This window comes from Protopterus annectens, chromosome 12.part0 (assembly GCF_019279795.1).
Source record: "Protopterus annectens isolate FY-2018-M chromosome 12.part0, PAN1.0, whole genome shotgun sequence".
In the NCBI taxonomy this organism is placed as follows: domain Eukaryota; kingdom Metazoa; phylum Chordata; order Ceratodontiformes; family Protopteridae; genus Protopterus; species Protopterus annectens.
In genome coordinates, this window is record NC_056746.1 from 401,753,573 (window position 1) to 401,771,181 (window position 17,609).

General features: G+C 39.1%; 1 protein-coding gene across 3 annotated transcripts in view; it reads left to right on the forward strand.

The window, feature by feature from the left end:
• The window catches only part of LYRM1 (LYR motif containing 1), a 229,517-nt gene extending 212,817 nt beyond the window's left edge, over window positions 1-16,700 (forward strand). For all 3 annotated transcript variants that reach the window (XM_044089507.1, XM_044089506.1, XM_044089508.1), the window contains exon 4: window positions 16,122-16,700. In XM_044089507.1, coding sequence (XP_043945442.1) covers window positions 16,122-16,238 — 117 coding nt within the window. In that variant the 3' untranslated portion in view covers window positions 16,239-16,700. The remainder of the gene's footprint in view (window positions 1-16,121) is intronic.
• The last annotated feature ends 909 nt before the right edge of the window (window positions 16,701-17,609 follow it).

Here is a 17,609-nt window from a genome sequence, read left to right on the forward strand (position 1 = left end):
CCTCTCTCCAGGTTAACTATGATAATTTGAGAATGGCACTTGGCTGTTTAAGTCTTCCTTATTTGAATACCCTGGCAGATTTTTGCAGCATGTACTGACTCATAAATGGAGAGTGAGCAGTGCAGTTTTTGTTAACCCAAACAAATGTAGGGACAACCGTACCTTTCTTTGCCTTCCTGCCCATTTACAAGTGTTTTGTGAAGGTCAACCCCTTTCAGCTTCTACATTCAGTATTCTTGGAGGAAAAATCTCATTCTATTAAGATTTTTTTCTGGACAAGTAACTTTTGCTTCTTGTTGAAGCTACTCATTTAAAATTAAATATTTTAATTGCAAGTGCTTTAATATATAGTAAACCTTCAACATGCAAAGGTTTATATTTCTTGCTGCTTAGTTTCTCATATTAACACTTTGGATGATCTGAAGCTCATCTCCAGCATTTATTTTTTCCCCTCTTTAGTTTAAAGAGCTTCAGGAGACCATCCCCCAACAACTTCTTAAACTAAATGCAAGAAAAATTTTTATTTAGTGCCAGTCAACAGGTTTGGGACCATTTTCTTATTCTTTATTGCAGAGTTTCCAATATTTATTCTTTTGGCATTTCAATCATTTGTTATTCTGCCACATTACTTGGCCTTGCTTCATAAACTTTTTTTTAGTTGTATTTTCCATCTCAAGTTTCCTAAAAGAAACATTTTTCTCTGTCATGGAATATAAATTTTATGCTTGAAAAACTGCATCTTTTTAAACTGGCATCTACTGTTAAAGTTTCTTTCTTGAAATATGTTTTTGGTGTGTGCTGTTATAGCCAGGATTTCTGCCCTACAAGCCTTGATGTGTAAAGAGCCTTACCACATTTTGATAAGGAAACAATATCTTTAGAAACAGAACATTTGGTTATGCCAAATGTAATTTCTGTTTTAAGGGTTATTGCTGCAGTATATTGAAGTTGAACCTTAGATGTGTGTTCAACCATCTGGCCTGAATTTCTGATCTTCCAGATGTCCCCTAAGTTGCCATGGACATCAATAGGACATGGTATAAAGGAGACAAGGACCCAGACAGTATTCAGTTATTTTTTGCCTCAATGAGAAATCATTTAGCTAATCCAGGAGACCTCGTGGCTGACCATACCATTCCATAATAAATTAATCTCCAACTGTACCCCCCCACCCCCCCCACCCGTCTTTCTGACGTGAAATATCGGAATTTGATTTTCTGCCAGCAATCACACAAGACCAAGTCCTGAAAGTGCTATCAAAAGAAAAAAAATACTGTGTCATGTGGGTCCTAACAAGACCCCAGGATGCATGTTGAATGGCATGATGCATGATTTAGCTGTACACCTAACAAAATTGTTCAACATTAGCCTCCATGCAGGTTTTGTACCAGGTGAACAGCAACAGGTACTCTCTTGCTTATGGTAGGGCCTTTCATGGACCAAGACAGTTACACAAATGTAAGTTTGACCAGTGTCATGTGCAAAGCCATGGAAAGAATTGTCATGGAATTGATCATTAAGGACATAAGATGCCTCCAAACACTGAACTGAATATCAGTTTGGATTCATCAAAGACAGATCATGCATACGGAGTCTGGTGGACTTTTTTGAAAAGGCCACTAAAGCAATGAATGAAGGTAAAACTGTGCACACCGCCTACCTTGACCTGGCCAAGGCTTTTGACACAATCCTTCATTCAGGCATAGAAAAAAACTTAAGCTAAAATGTCACTAGTTGGATTGCCAGCTGGCTTGCGGATAGGACACATGAGATCAGAATAGGGGAAGATACCTTCACAAAATGACCAGTCATCAGTAAAGTCACTTAGAGTTCATTGCTGGGACCTTTACTGTTCGACATCTATTTTTTAGAAGCAAAAGCTTATACTAAACGGCTCTGGTTAACTAAGTTTACAGATGACTGCAAGCTAGGAGCAGTAATTGTATCCCCAAAGATTGGGACTTCCTCCGGGAAGGTTTGTCCCAAATAAATGATTGGGGCCAGACTTTTGGACTAAAGCTGAATGCCAAAAAGTGCATTATCTTTTCCTTTGGAAAGACATTGACATCACACCCCTAAGAGTTGACCCAGTAGCTTGGGATTTGAGAAATTATGTGGACACTGACATAACTTTTGACCCGCATGTGCCCAGTGTGATAAGGAGGTCCTTCTGTTGTGTACAGCTCATAAACAAGGGAATTACTTCCTAGATCCAGGGATGTCATTGTCCCCTTTACTGAGCTCTCCAATTATTTTGGCATGTGTCTGCAAACATGGAATGCCCACGCAAACTTTACAAAAAGGGTACAGGGCCAAAAGAGTATGCCCTAGGTGGACTGCCTTAAACCCTATTGCTACATTTGGCCTCTTACAGACTGATTAGAGGTGACCTTATTCAAGTATACATGGCTTCCTCTAGCCCATTACTGATGGACTTGCTTCACATCTTCAAGAACACAATGTAGGGATGTAGACCTCTTCTGCAACATTAACAGAAGTGTTTGGAGGGACAGGTGTATCTCGGAGGATACCACAGCTCTGTAATAGACTCCCCATCCATGTAAAACAAAGCTCACCCCGATCACTTTCAAGCATAACTTGAATCAGTGGGTAGGAAATTAGACATTTATCCCAGAACCCCCCCCCCCATGTACTACTAAAGTACATGCAGCTCCTAAATTCTTTATTCTCTTCAAATATCTGTGTTTTCATCTGTAGTTATCACTATAGTAATATATAGATCTTGGAAAGAGGTGAATCTAAATTTCAACGGGATTGGTTAATTTTAAGTCCCAGATATGATAATTGGCCAGACTTAAAATGGCTTGTAAGGGCAGTTAGCCTTGTACTAACCTATAAACAATTGAAGGTATAAAGATATGATGAGATAGATGCATGTTGTTTAGGGCAGTTGCCTTTAATTCTGTAATGAGATAGCACGCATGGTTTGGGATCGTAGAGGCACTGTTTCTGAATTAAGATTTATTGTTTGGTTCTCATTCATGTGAAATGTTTAGAAAACTGGAGGAGGAAGGCAAAACTGTTCAGACAGCTCGACCATTTTTTTCATTCTGTGATAATCAAGTTTAAAAGTAATGTCTCGACTAAGCAGTGACCTTTTGAGTACCAAAATAGGAACAAGGACAAGCATGCCGAAAGAGAAGGGAGGTGCAGTTTGAGCAAAACCTAAGAAAGTAAATGAGCTGCATTACTCAGTAGGTTGGTGGTCAGCTCAAACCAGTCATTTCTGAAGTGAAGACAACCTTCCAGCTAAATGGTTGGTTGGGAGAAGGAAGTGGAGGCATTTTGGCCATTCTTCCACTAGGCTGGGGAGGCCAAGAAAGGCAGAATGGTAGGGGAAGCCAGCCTCAACCCAGCCAAAAATGTGCCTGCTATTTCTGAATACCTTCACATATTTATCATAAAAAGGAAACCCAATGTACTAACAACTTAGACAAAGTTCATTTGGGGGAATGGGAGTGCATTCTTGCTAAGACTGATGCATTGTTTTTGCATATCATGCTCTGTAACTCTTAATTTATTCCTTGAAGAGGTTATGGCTACCAAGAACTAGGACAGGGAAAGTACAAATGTGTGAGGTACTTATCATAAATATACATACTCAGACAGTGCCAATGCCTGCTACTTCATGCTGTAATTTAGTGTTTGGGTATTACTTCCAATGTCAACCCCAGCTCCAGCCACAAACTACTAATTTTTCCCCCTGACTTATCTTTCCTCCTTGCATTCGTATCACTCATTCAAACTGCTGCAGAAGCCCTTACAGATATTTTTGCTGTAATAACAACATTCAAACTAAGAACTGTACGAGTAAAAAAAAAAAAACTTCTAATTTCATATCAACAAACTCTGAACAAAGAAACACTAATAAGTCATAATTTCAAGAAGGTAATTTTAATAAAGCTGAAAGGTACTTGTCACTTGCTAGTATTTAGACCACATACGTTTATGCGGATTCACTTCAGAAACTCGAAATACTGAAATATCTAATTTCAGTATTTCGAGCCCAGAAAGTCGAATCCTGAGAACAGCGAAAGTTCAGAAGAGCGAAATTCAGAACTTCGAATACCGGAGGTTTTGAATTTTGCGCTTCTGAACTTTTGCTGTGGTTATGTATTCATTCATAAGATATTTAATATTTGTACTTACATTTTTTTTCCTTAAATAAATTCAGGTAAGGGTGTCTGTGTGTTAAGGGTTTGGGGTAGGGGCTGTGGTGTGTGTCAGTGTGTTTTGTTGCTGTGATGTGTTTGTGCAAGGAGAATGTAGCTTGTGTGGTGGTGTTTTGTGTGTGTGTGTGTATGTAGTGCGACCTCTGAATGAGACTATTTAAGTGGGGGGGCTTGCCCCCCCTGCTTTCATGTAGTAGAGAGGTTATGTGTGTGTGTGTGGGGAGAATGGTGTGTGTGTGTGTGTGTGTGTGTGTGTGTGTGTGTGTGTGTGTGTGTGTGTGTGTGTAGTACCGCAAAATTCAAAATCTCCGGTGTGCGAGATCTTGAATTTTGCAGTTTTGAGTTTTCGTGGTTTTGTGGATTCGACTTTCTGAGCTCGATCTATTGAAATTCGATATTTCAGTATTTCGAGCTTCTGAAGTGAATCCGTTTATGCGTATAAAAATAATTCATTACCGTACGGAAATCAGTGGTAGGAAGCTGCCCAGTAACAGGCATCTGTATTATTCTGTAATCCATTGTTAAGGTGCTTAAGGCATATATTTGGGCTTTTTTCTTTAAAACAGATGCCTGCTACTACATGCTGCTGTCCCTAATATCAGTACAGAGTACAAAGCAGTGTATTATCTCACCCACTAAAGAATAAAAGAGTGGTAACAAGGAGACCTGCAATATCATTTCAGATGGCATAAATTCATCCTTTGGAATGACAATTCATCTTAAACGGTTACATGAATGTGTACATAGATATCCTAAGTGGAAACTTTCCTAAAAAAAGGATGTTGTTATGGCCACATTGTGGGGAATAAGGACTGATTACACTGTTTATCGTAACAAAAGGCAACACCTTTGCTTAGCCATTGGAAAGTGTCCCTTTAGGGTCTAAAATACACAGTCTAGTTTTCATAAAGCCACCTTGACTTCTACAGCTTTCAGACATCAACTTCACTGGCTCAGCCTTTGCGCATCCTGCAGACATCAGTAGGAACACTGCTTCTAGAGAAATGTGCAGTGGAGGCTGGACAGCCAAAGAATCTTTCTTGGCCTTCTTACATAATGGTAACAGGGTTAGAAGACTGTGCCATGCTACTGTGGGCTAACAGTTTAAGCCTCTGGTTCTCGAGATAGATGGCCATGGGGAAGACAACTGATTTCTAAGAGTCTTAGGCACAAATGCTACAGGACATTTGGTCTGGATAAGCAACCATACAAAAAGACACTGTTCCTTATGGAGAATCTGCTTTCTACTTCAATGTTTTCCTTTTTGGATGACATGAACTCTGGGTAACCAAAAAAAGACAAGACCAAAAGAAAAAAGACCCCAGGAGAGCACTTATCTGATGGCTGGCTATCAACACAACAAAAGGATGTTCAGTCTGAAGTGCGATGATGGCATTCGGACTGACATCTACTGTTATGGTAAGATTTTACATAACTCTACTGCATAAAGAATCCGTCACCATCTTCATTTATTTTTGGGTGATGGAGCTGGTCACCAACAAATGTGATAATAGAAGTTTAAAACTTAGCTTAGTCCAAAGAGATAAGAAAATGGTTCTGGGTATGACAGGCGTCTCTAAAATAAGGAATCTGATGTTGTCCAACTGATTCCATTAACCTGAGGGACTATCTTCCCACCCTCGGAACTGACCAGCTGTCTTCTCACAGCTCGAGAATCCAAACTTGACCACCTCCTCCTACCTACTCATAATGCCCCGCTCCCCCCATGCTACCTCAGATCTCATTTGCCATGCTTGGTGTCAGCAACGAGTTCTGTTTGGGCTTCTCCATAGCAGTTTTTTTGTGATTTTTTTTTTCTCTATTTTTTTCTTTCTCCTACCCTTTTGTCTTCTCTTTATCTGTCTAGCCCTCAGGTTTTCTCTCTGTTAGGCTTTTCAAGCTAAAAAAAAGTTTCTTGTTCCTCTTCTTCTCTTTGGCACCCTTTTTATCTTTCTTCCCTTGGCTTCCTATTTTCTGTACCTTTGGCTGATCAGAAGCCTTTGGGGTTCAAAAAGTGCAATTCCTGTGGGTGGAAGATTCCTTTATCTGACGCCCATGGGGAGTGCATCTGTTGTTTAGGGCCTATCCACATGGAAGCTCCTTGCAATATATGCTGGGCTTTTCACCCCTGGGCTCTGGCTGATAGGAGAAGCAAGCTCATTTTAAAGGACAGGTTTCCTCTTTCATCAGCGACCGAACCCCCGGCTAAGAAGCCCAAAGATGTCCGGGAGTCCAGGAGACCATTACCCATGCGGTCCTTCTCGGAACCTCGACAGAAGAAAGCAAAGTCTTCAGAACCAACCCACTCAGTTCCGAGCTCTCCTACCACCTCCTCTCCTCTGCCTCATTCCTGATCCAAGGCTATGGGGCCAAGTGGTTTTCCCCCGACATTGGCTCCAGCTGTTTTGGAGCTAGGGTGTTCTCTGCTGGTGCCTCCTGGAAGATCTCCAATCCATTCCCCATGGAGATCTCCCCCACCTCCCTCTTCAGCTTTGTCCAGGTTTTCCTGAAGCCTGTCCTCCAAGGATGTGGGTAAGCTGATGAGGCAGTTCCTTGAGACACAGATCCAGATGGAGCTTGTCTCCTCCCCGTCCACATCCAGATCCATGAGGCTCTCCCTGTTCCAGCTTGAAGCTCCTTCTCCGATTTACCAGTTTGGATTCGGACTTGTCGGTTCCGTTGTGGCCCGATGCCGGGGTATCGGAGCCTGTAGAAATTTCTTCTTCACCTCTGGCATTCTCCCTGACTTGCTCAGCTCCTGCTGCTTCGGTTCCGAATGTGTTTTGGAGCCGTAGTGTCGAGGTTGGTTCCAGGGGGTTGACTTTGACTTCACTTTACATTACATTACAATTGGATTTGGTGTCCAGGAGTAGAAGTGCATTTGGTTCTGCTGTACTCTGGAATATCCTTCCTTAATGGCCACCCTGGATTATGTTAGCTGGGGACTCTGTCCTTCATGTAAATGGAATGAGTTGGACAGCATAAGATAAAGCAGTTATGTTCTTAGACATTCCATCTGTGTTATCCAGCTTCATTCCATTAACCTTCCTGCCCCCTTCCCCTATCCAAGTATTTGGAAAGCCTAGTAGGCGTTTTTGTAGGAATTCTTTTTCTTGGTTGAGTTCCTGATGTCCTTTCCTGTTCGGAGATATATGTATACACATTTATATAGTTAATCTGCAGTTCTCTTGCATTATAGTTAAATTTGGTTAGCAACACTTTTTCTGGTGCACATACTCGATCTGAGGTAGTGTGGGGAATTGTGGGTAGGTAGGAGGAGCTCACATTTGAATTCTCCAGCTGTGAGAAGGCAGCTGGTTGGTTCCGAGAGTCAGAACTGAATCCTTCAGATTAATGAAATGAGGTTGGACAACACGGAGGGAACATTATGGTAAGAATGTAAAATTTTTTTTTGGATCCACCAAAAAATAGTCAAGTAGAAAAATAGGGAAGGCTGACTAATCTTTCTACTCAAACATCTACAGTTATGGCAAGTATGGTCATACAGCCATATTATGGTCATTATGAAGATAATTGCTGTATCCACTCATAGCATGTGGGAAAACTACTTAAAAGAGCATGAGGGATGGGCACAGTCTTAGCGAGGTAGAACATGCATGTCTTGTAGAATCACAGTGGCAAAACATGCTCTGCTCTTGGAAAGAATGACCAGCTTATAATGCCTATGGTATATGTGACGGGAGGACTGTGTAGCTTCCTTACAGATACTGTGAGGTGAAACAATCCTGAAAAAAGCATCTGTAGCCCTTGTTGAATGTGCTCTGAACTGCACTCTGCAAGTTTTTTTTTTTTTTTTTCATGGTGATCATAACAGAAGCAGATAAGCCTACCACTAGATTTCTTTAGGCACTGGTCTATCCACTTGATTAGGCACAGAGGAAATGAACTGCCGATTTCTTTCTCTAAAATATAGTTCTCCCACTGTAATGTCTTAACTTTGTTCTGGGGAGGGGGGGGGTTGGAATGATTGCTGAAATTTGAGTGGTTTGATTAAAGGCCACCAAGATATGGGGTCAGTCCTAACAACCACTAGTTTTGTGGAAGATCCGGTGAAGTTCTGCACATTAAAACCTGCAGTTCTGAAATTCTCTGAAGTAATGGCTACCAGGAAGAGAGACTTCCACAATAAGAAATTTACTGCTGCTAAGACTATTGATTCAAATGGACAAGGAACCATTTTTTCTATGACTAATTTTAGCCCCATGGTGGGGAAGGTACCGGTTTACTGGTTTTCTTGAGACTTCAGATGTACAGTCCCTTAAAAAGACTGGTCTGTTGGGGGGGGTGACTGATGTCAAAAGGAGTTTAAGGGACATGCTTGGCAAAAGAGTAGGAAGGGTGGACACTGGATGAGACACAATAAAAGCCTTTGCCAAACAGGTTTCTTAGATAAAGTAGGGCTTGTTGAACAGATGCTGCTTAGGGTCGTATACCATGTTCTTTGTACCAAAACAAAATTAGATTCACATGGCCGGGCAAGATTTCCTGGTAGTTGGATTCCTATGTTCTATAAAAATATGCCGTACCTCTGAGGAAAAGAAACCACTTTACAGCCTTTTTTCCAATAAATGTCTACCCAAGATGTATGTGAACCTTTCTCTTGGACTTGTATCCACATGTACAAAAAGTTGAATTTGGCTGTGTAATAATTTGGTATCCTCATACAAGAGTCCTGCCCAGAGTCAGTATTGGTAACTGTAGCAGTGATGATGTCACTGGCAGAGGTGGTTTTTCGGCAGTGTTGATAATACCAACACCACTATTTCATCTGATGGTCTTCCTTGGTATATATACAGTTATACTTGTTGGGCACTTGTTAGCACTTTTTCACTTGAACTAAAAATTGTGGCAAACTTCATTTTATGCATGCTGGTATGAACCGTCATCTTTAAGTACTGTACCCCAAAAGATAACGATATTACTTCTTGACGGGGGGGGGATGTACCATTTAATAGACTAGTGTTGGACAAAAACGGAACAAGCGGAACAGGAACCAACAAGTGAAAAATAATGAAACTGGATCCTTAGGCCACGAATGCATGAGCAGACCAGAAGACTTAAAGAGCTGAACGTAAATTTTATTATTTTTCAAATACGTTTTCGCTGCTGAAACTTCAGCTGCTTCCTCAGAGCAAAACAATACAAAACGCGCCAAAGTTTGGAAATTATTTAAAAACAATTTGTCATGGTGACATCACCAGCCGTAAGGCGGAGAAAAACTTGTTTAAAAGGGAAATAGGCATCAACAACCAGCTAATAGTTAATATAGTTAAAAACTCTTAATCAGAGCAATTGCTGAGTAGTACAGTTCCACTAAAATACATCTGTTATCTGTATTGTATAGGAACTAAAACTAACTCGTAAAGCTGACAATAGATATGGCCAAGGAATATTAAAATTAATATAACAAAAACGTTAAGAATTTGCCAAAAATTATTTAAAGGAATCTATAAAAAGAAAATATATTACTAAATAAAATAATTTAAAAATAAACATGAGATAGCCAGAGTGGTTATCTCAAATAACTTTTCAGTTTAAGAACACAGGCAATGTTACAGCTTTCATTAAGTCCAGGGAAGGAAAAAGCGTTCAGTTTAAGCTGCCATTCCAATTCTCTGTTCTCCAAAAGAAGAGAAGTAGGACCTCCCCTGATGTTAAATGGGACATGGTCAATAGCCATGAAATGGAAGCTATGACCCGGTGCGCTCATAATGTGTTTTGCTAACGCATTGTCCCCTTTATTATTCTTAATAGAATAATTATGTTGGTAAATACGTTCTTTAAATTTACGATCAGTCTTACCAACATAGAAGGCTTGGCAGCAATCGCAGAAAGCGACATAAACAATAGACTTGGTGTCACAATTAATGTGATGGTGGATGGAGTACTTACTGTTTCTGATGGAAAAAGTGCTACCTGTTCTTAATAAATGACACCAGTTACAAGTTCCACAAGTGAATGTGCCTTTCAATCTAGAGAAGCAACTGCCAGTATTGTTCCTTTGTAATAACTCTTTAAGGTTATTACCTCTTTTGTAGATGACAGTGGGGAACGGGCCAAGTTTTTCCAGCAGTAAGGGATTATCAGATAACAATTGCCAATTTTTTCTGATAATCCGACAGATAAAGTACGAGTTTCTGTTGAAAGGTGTAATGAAACTCGACCTGAACCTGCTCATACGATGATTAGTAGATAGGACCACTAAGGAAGTGTCAGATGGACCTGAAAGGTCATCAGGATGAGGTTCAGTAAGATTGGTGTCGACAGGTGGAAGACCATCATGGTGTAAAAGAGGTTTGTAAAAACCAGTAAGTCTCCTATGTCCCACTTCGTCGATGAGGTCATCAACCAGGCAGGATGGATAACCACGGTTGGTAAAAAGGTTTTTAAGAAATGAACATTCCTCATGGAAGACAAGTAGAGAACTACACATCTGAGCTGCCCTGATGGGTTGACCTTTGACAATCGAACGCCTTTGTTTAAAAGGATGTTGACTACTAAAATGCAGGAAAGAGTTACAATAAGTCGGTTTCCTGAAAATAGAAGATTGATAGACGTTAGAAAGGACATTCTTTTCCAATTTCACATCTAAGTAGTCAATAGCCAGACTAGAGAAATGATAGGTGAATTTTAGGAATTCAGTAGTGGAGTTCATGAACTCTACAGTTTGGCTGGCACATTGGTCATCGCCATGAAGAAGGATGAAAATGTCATCAAGGAAGCGAGTGTAGAACATGATGGAGTCCTTGAATAATGGGTGGTTAAGGAGAAAATGTTTCTCCCAATAAGCCATGAAAAAATTAGCCACACTCGCTCCACAAGGAGAACCCATGGCGATGCCATGTTTTTGTAGGAAAAACCGATTGTCAAAGGTGAAGAAGTTAGAACTGAGGACAATGTCAAGCAATTCAGAGATGATGTCTATCTCATTACGTGAAGCACCCAGTTCTTTCAAAAGGAGGCTCGTCCATTCTATTGCTTCTTGGTGTGGGATAGACGTGTATAAATCAACCACATCGATCGTCAGGAAATTATAGGAAGTGTTGAAATCTAATGCGTTGATATTGTTGAGAAATGTCCAAGAATCCTTACAAATCACAGCGATAAATTTGAGATATTTGGACAAAATAGAATCAATGAGACGGGCAGCTGGATGTGTCATGGAAGATCTGCCATCTACTAAAGCCCTCAAAGGTGGATTCACCAGATCTTTGTGAATCTTAGGAATTCCGAACATGATACTTTATCCACACTTTCAGACAATTTAAAATTATTTGATAACAAGCTTTTGAGGATTAAAAAATTTCAATTAGAGGTTGCTTATTTACAGCAATGTCTTAATGAGAACATAGTGCCGAAAGGGACTGAGGAATAATTTTTCACCTACAGGGCTATTGTCAGAGCCAGCTTTCATTACTGATTTAACAGCGCTTTTTGAAAGACAAGGTGCTTGTTTGATGGAGCTTATTGATTAAGCACTATTCTATAGCTATTTCAAGTCTGCAAACTGAAATTACATCTTTGGATAATGCTATTAGAATGGATATTGATTTTGTGCGTTACAAGTACGATTATAATCGTATCTTTGTCAGCATTGACGCTTTTCTTGTTAAGCTGAAAGCGAATAAGACCAAAAAACTTATCAGGGACAGAACTGCTTACCAGCATGGCAATGTTTATCCCAAGCTCATTGATAAATCCAGGTTGGGTTCTCCAGCTGTTAGTAATTCCACCATTACTAACGACCAGCAACCTCTTGAAACACTGGATGTCATTGAGGAGGATTTGGATGATGGACCAATGCACGGCCCTAGGCGTAGTAATAGAATCAAATCAGCGTATAACAATAGTTTACCACCTCGGGCTAACAACGCTGATAACAAGAGGAGTAACAATTTTTTAGGGAATCGGGACAATTCCCAGGGACAGAAAGGGAACAGGAAGCATTACAATTAACTGAAGCAGAGAATCAGTTCAACGCTTCGCTTGGTAATTCTAAGTTTCCCGTTGTGGTCACTAATAAAAAAGGTGATTTTCAAGTTTATAATTTTTCAAGTATTGTTCTTAGTGAAGAACTGATTGAACTCCTTTCATTAGGTTACACTTTTGTCCCTACTAAAAGTTGTAATTTGGCTAGAACAATCATTGATTTCAAATGCTTTGTTCGCAAGCTCAACTTGCAGTTATTCAATGATTCTGGTCCGGCTAATGACACTCGCTTAAAATTGTCGAGTGTATTTAATCCTCCTCTCCACCCTGGTTTGAGTGCCTTTGAAAGTATCTGTGAACTTCACTTACGCCATTTAGCTGATTCTCACAACAAAATGTCTTGTTCAACAGAGAAATATAACATCACTAAAGAACAAGCTTGGGCTTTGGACAATTTGAGTAAACTACCAGTCAGGGTCATCAAACCGGACAAAGGTGGTGGCTTGGTGATTTTTGACATATCTGAATACAACAATAGAATGTCTGCCGTGCTTGATTCTCCTGCTTATTCCATCTCGTCCCTCAATGAGATGAATGTGTCATACAAAAGAATAAGAGGTTATTTTAGGGACATGTTTTTAGCAGGAAAAATAGATTTGGACACACAATTTTCTTGACATCACTTTCCCAAAGACACCTATCATGTTCGGAATTCCTAAGATTCACAAAGATCTGGTGAATCCACCTTTGAGGGCTTTAGTAGATGGCAGATCTTCCATGACACATCCAGCTGCCCGTCTCATTGATTCTATTTTGTCCAAATATCTCAAATTTATCCCTGTGATTTGTAAGGATTCTTGGACATTTCTCAACAATATCAACGCATTAGATTTCAACACTTCCTATAATTTCCTGACGATCGATGTGGTTGATTTATACACGTCTGTCCCACACCAAGAAGCAATAGAATGGACGAGCCTCCTTTTGAAAGAACTGGGCGCTTCACGTAATGAGATAGACATCATCTCTGAATTGCTTGACATTGTCCTCAGTTCTAACTTCTTCACCTTTGACAATTGTTTTTTCCTACAAAAACATGGCATCGCCATGGGTTCTCCTTGTGGAGCGAGTGTGGCTAATTTTTTCATGGCTTATTGGGAGAAACATTTTCTCCTTAACCACCCATTATTCAAGGACTCCATCATGTTCTACACTCGCTTCCTTGATAACATTTTCATCCTTCTCCATGGCGATGACCAATGTGCCAGCCAAATTGTAGAGTTCATGAACTCCACTACTGAATTCCTAAAATTCACCTATCATTTCTCTAGTCTGGCTATTGACTACTTAGATGTGAAATTGGAAAAGAATGTCCTTTCTAACGTCTATCAATCTTCTATTTTCAGGAAACCGACTTATTGTAACTCTTTCCTGCATTTTAGTAGTCAACATCCTTTTAAACAAAGGCGTTCGATTGTCAAAGGTCAACTCGTCAGGGCAGCTCGGATGTGTAGTTCTCTACTTGTCTTCCATGAGGAATGTTCATTTCTTAATAACCTTTTTACCAACCGTGGTTATCCATCCTGCCTGGTTGATGACCTCATCGACGAAGTGGGACATAAGAGACTTACTGGCTTTTACAAACCTCTTTTACACCATGATGGTCTTCCACCTGTAGACACCAATCTTACTGAACCTCATCCTGATGACCTTTCAGGTCCATCTGACACTTCCTTAGTGGTCCTATCTACTAATCATCATATGAGCAGGTTCAGGTCGAGTTTCATTACACCTTTCAACAGAAACTCGTACTTTATCTGGCAGATTATCAGAAAAAATTGGCAATTGTTATCTGATAATCCCTTACTGCTGGAAAAACTTGGCCCGTTCCCCACTGTCATCTACAAAAGAGGTAATAACCTTAAAGAGTTATTACAAAGGAACAATACTGGCAGTTGCTTCTCTAGATTGAAAGGCACATTCACTTGTGGAACTTGTAACTGGTGTCATTTATTAAGAACAGGTAGCACTTTTTCTATCAGAAACAGTAAGTACTCCATCCACCATCACATTAATTATGACACCTTGTAACTGGTGTCATTTATTAAGAACAGGTAGCACTTTTTCCATCAGAAACAGTAAGTACTCCATCCACCATCACATTAATTGTGACACCTTGTAACTGGTGTCATTTATTAAGAACAGGTAGCACTTTTTCCATCAGAAACAGTAAGTACTCCATCCACCATCACATTAATTGTGACACCAAGTCTATTGTTTATGTCGCTTTCTGCGATTGCTGCCAATGTTGGTAAGACTGATCGTAAATTTAAAGAACGTATTTACCAACATAATTATTCTATTAAGAATAATAAAGGGGACAATGCGTTAGCAAAACACATTATGAGCGCACTGGGTCATAGCTTCCATTTCATGGCTATTGACCATGTCCCATTTAACATCAGGGGAGGTCCTACTTCTCTTCTTTTGGAGAACAGAGAATTGGAATGGCAGCTTAAACTGAACGCTTTTTCCTTCCTTGGACTTAATGAAAGCTGTAACATTGCCTGTGTTCTTAAACTGAAAAGTTATTTGAGATAACCACTCTGGCTATCTCATTTTTATTTTTAAATTATTTTATTTAGTAATATATTTTCTTTTTATAAATTCCTTTAAATAATTTTTGGTAAATTCTTAACGTTTTTGTTATATTAATTTTAATATTCCTTGGCCATATCTATTGTCGGCTTTACGAGTTAGTTTTAGTTCCTATACAATATAGATAACAGATGTATTTTAGTGGAACTGTACTACTCAGCAATTGCTCTGATTAAGAGTTTTTAACTATATTAACTATTAGCTGGTTGTTGATGCCTATTTCCCTTTTAAACAAGTTTTTCTCCGCCTTACGGCTGGTGATGTCACCATGACAAATTGTTTTTAAATAATTTCCAAACTTTGGCGCGTTTTGTATTGTTTCGCTCTGAGGAAGCAGCTGAAGTTTCAGCAGCGAAAACGTATTTGAAAAATAATAAAATTTACGTTCAGCTCTTTAAGTCTTCTGGTGTGCTCGTGTGTTCGTGGGCTAAGGATCCAGTTTCATTATTTTTCACATCAGGTGTTGGACAAAAGGTAAAGGAAAGATCTTCTGTCTTATTGTTCATGTCTTTCTCCCCCAATAATCTACTGTTACGGTACCGTCCCCTTCTCTCTGGTCCTCTGGCATGTGGTCTGCTTCATTTTACTCAGGTCATCAGCATGAAAAGTACAGACCTTGTCCTGCAATATAGTCTTCCTTTTAATAGCAGTTAAACAGACATGTACCTACACTGTTTTATGTGTAACCATTTTAACTTAAAACACTACACAAGGGAATGGCATGTATATACACAGCAAGGGTTTATTCTTTGGTAAAACTGCTTGAGTTTTGGCTAGTCAGATCTTTGCTGCTGCCAGCTTGTGCTCTGGTTTGATTGGCTTTAAAAATAGTTTACAGCCACTGTATTTTAGATGAGCTTTGCAAAAGTAACAACATGTTACTGTAACATTTAAATGTTACAAAAAACATTGTACCCCAGACATACATAACATGTTCATAACATTTAAATTTAGTAAAAATATTGTATCTTTTTAAACATTAACTGCTCTGCACTGTATTGAAATGGAAATATCTAGGAGTTACTAAAGTACAAGTTAACAAATGTCCGTCTGTTTTCTGTGTAGACTTTCCTTTAGCCATTATCTGCTCTTTTGGTACTTTAAACCCAGTTATCCTGACAGTGTTGGTTTAATTAGCATTCTTGCAGCAGCTAGATTTAGTTTAGAGTAGATTTTACTAGTTAAGATAGAAAACAAGGTAAGTAAACAGATGCAGACACTTTCTTAAAAATTGTATAATTTGGACTTGACTAGAATGTGTGTTCAATGAATGTTTCTATCAGAATGGGGCATTTAATTAAATTATTTATTTGTTTGTAGATTCATTTACCTCCCATGGGCCTTGCAACACAGAAAGGACGTAGACTTCGAGCCCAAGAGAGACTGAGGGCACATGCAATGCCAGTGTACTTGAAGTCCCATGATGAAGTTTCTTGATACCTTATAAGCAAGATCATTGCATTAAATACAGCTCTCCAATGCATGTCATAATTTTATTTTCATTGCTATGTGGTAATTTCATCACTTTTCCTTAGTACTTCTTGGCACCAGTAATTTTCTTTCTACAGTCCTGCATTAGAAAATGTTGCACTGTAGAATAAATAATGTGATGGAAGTTGGCTGTATCTGCTAGTATTTATAGAGTACAATAATTCCTTGGCAGACAATTGTAATGGATAATTGTGTATTGGTTGACTTGCTTTACTTTGAAGAGCCAGTCAATTGTGTGACAAAGAACTAATCTTAACACATGAGGCAAGCATGCATTTCTTCTTCCCTTTGACCTACATGAAGTTGTCAAAATGTCCCAGCAACCAACATAGTTTTTAATTGCTACAGCAACAGATTTTTGTTTCTTGTGGAAACATTCATATTTTATTAAATGGATTTGATAACTTATTGATCTTACTGAGAGTTTGTTCTTAACTGGTCACATCAGTAGAGCAAAACTAAGTGTAACATTATGGAAAAGAGAATGAAGCTATTTCAGGTTGGTTTTGAGGTGCAGCTTCTAAATTTCATTTGTCATTTCTTGCACAGTAGTTGGCAAAAATCTGCAAAGAATACCTGTTTTCTCATTCCCAAAAGCCCTATTTCACCAAGACCTGAACCGTAGTAACAGATGCTACAAAGTTGTAAGGTTCATAAATTATAGATTTGAAAATAACACTTTGCATAGTTACAAGATGGATAATATGCTTTATTGGTTGCAGTGCAGAAAAGTAAAATGTGAAAGGTAACAGAAATTAAAACTAATACTGCAGTTGGAGACTTCATCTCCTAAATTTCTTAGCACCAGTGATGTACATATTGACAGGAAGCAAAGTGGTGCAGCAGTTAGCATTATTGCCTCTTAGCTCTTGCTTTTCTGGTTCAATTCCTGTCTGAGATGCCTTCCGTGTGGAGTAAGCATGGCTTCACAGTGTGCTTATGCGTTTTTGCACAAGATTCTAATTTCTTCCTATACCCACCAAGGGTTATGCTTATACATGAATTGACAACCTTCTAAATTGCTTAGTGTCATGAGCTCTGTGTGTGTGTGAGAGAGAAAGAGCATCCTGAAATTGATTGACTGACCCATGATTAGTTCTCTTTGTTAATACTGAATGCTGGGATAGGCTGCATGTCTTTCCCAACCCTGAATAGGGCAAAGCTGTTGCAAGAAAATGAAGGTACATGTACTTATGTGTGAATGTAAGGTATAAAAATGTGTGTGTGTGTATATATATATATATATATATATATATATATATATATATATATATATATATATATATATATATATAGAGTTTAGAATGAATATTCACT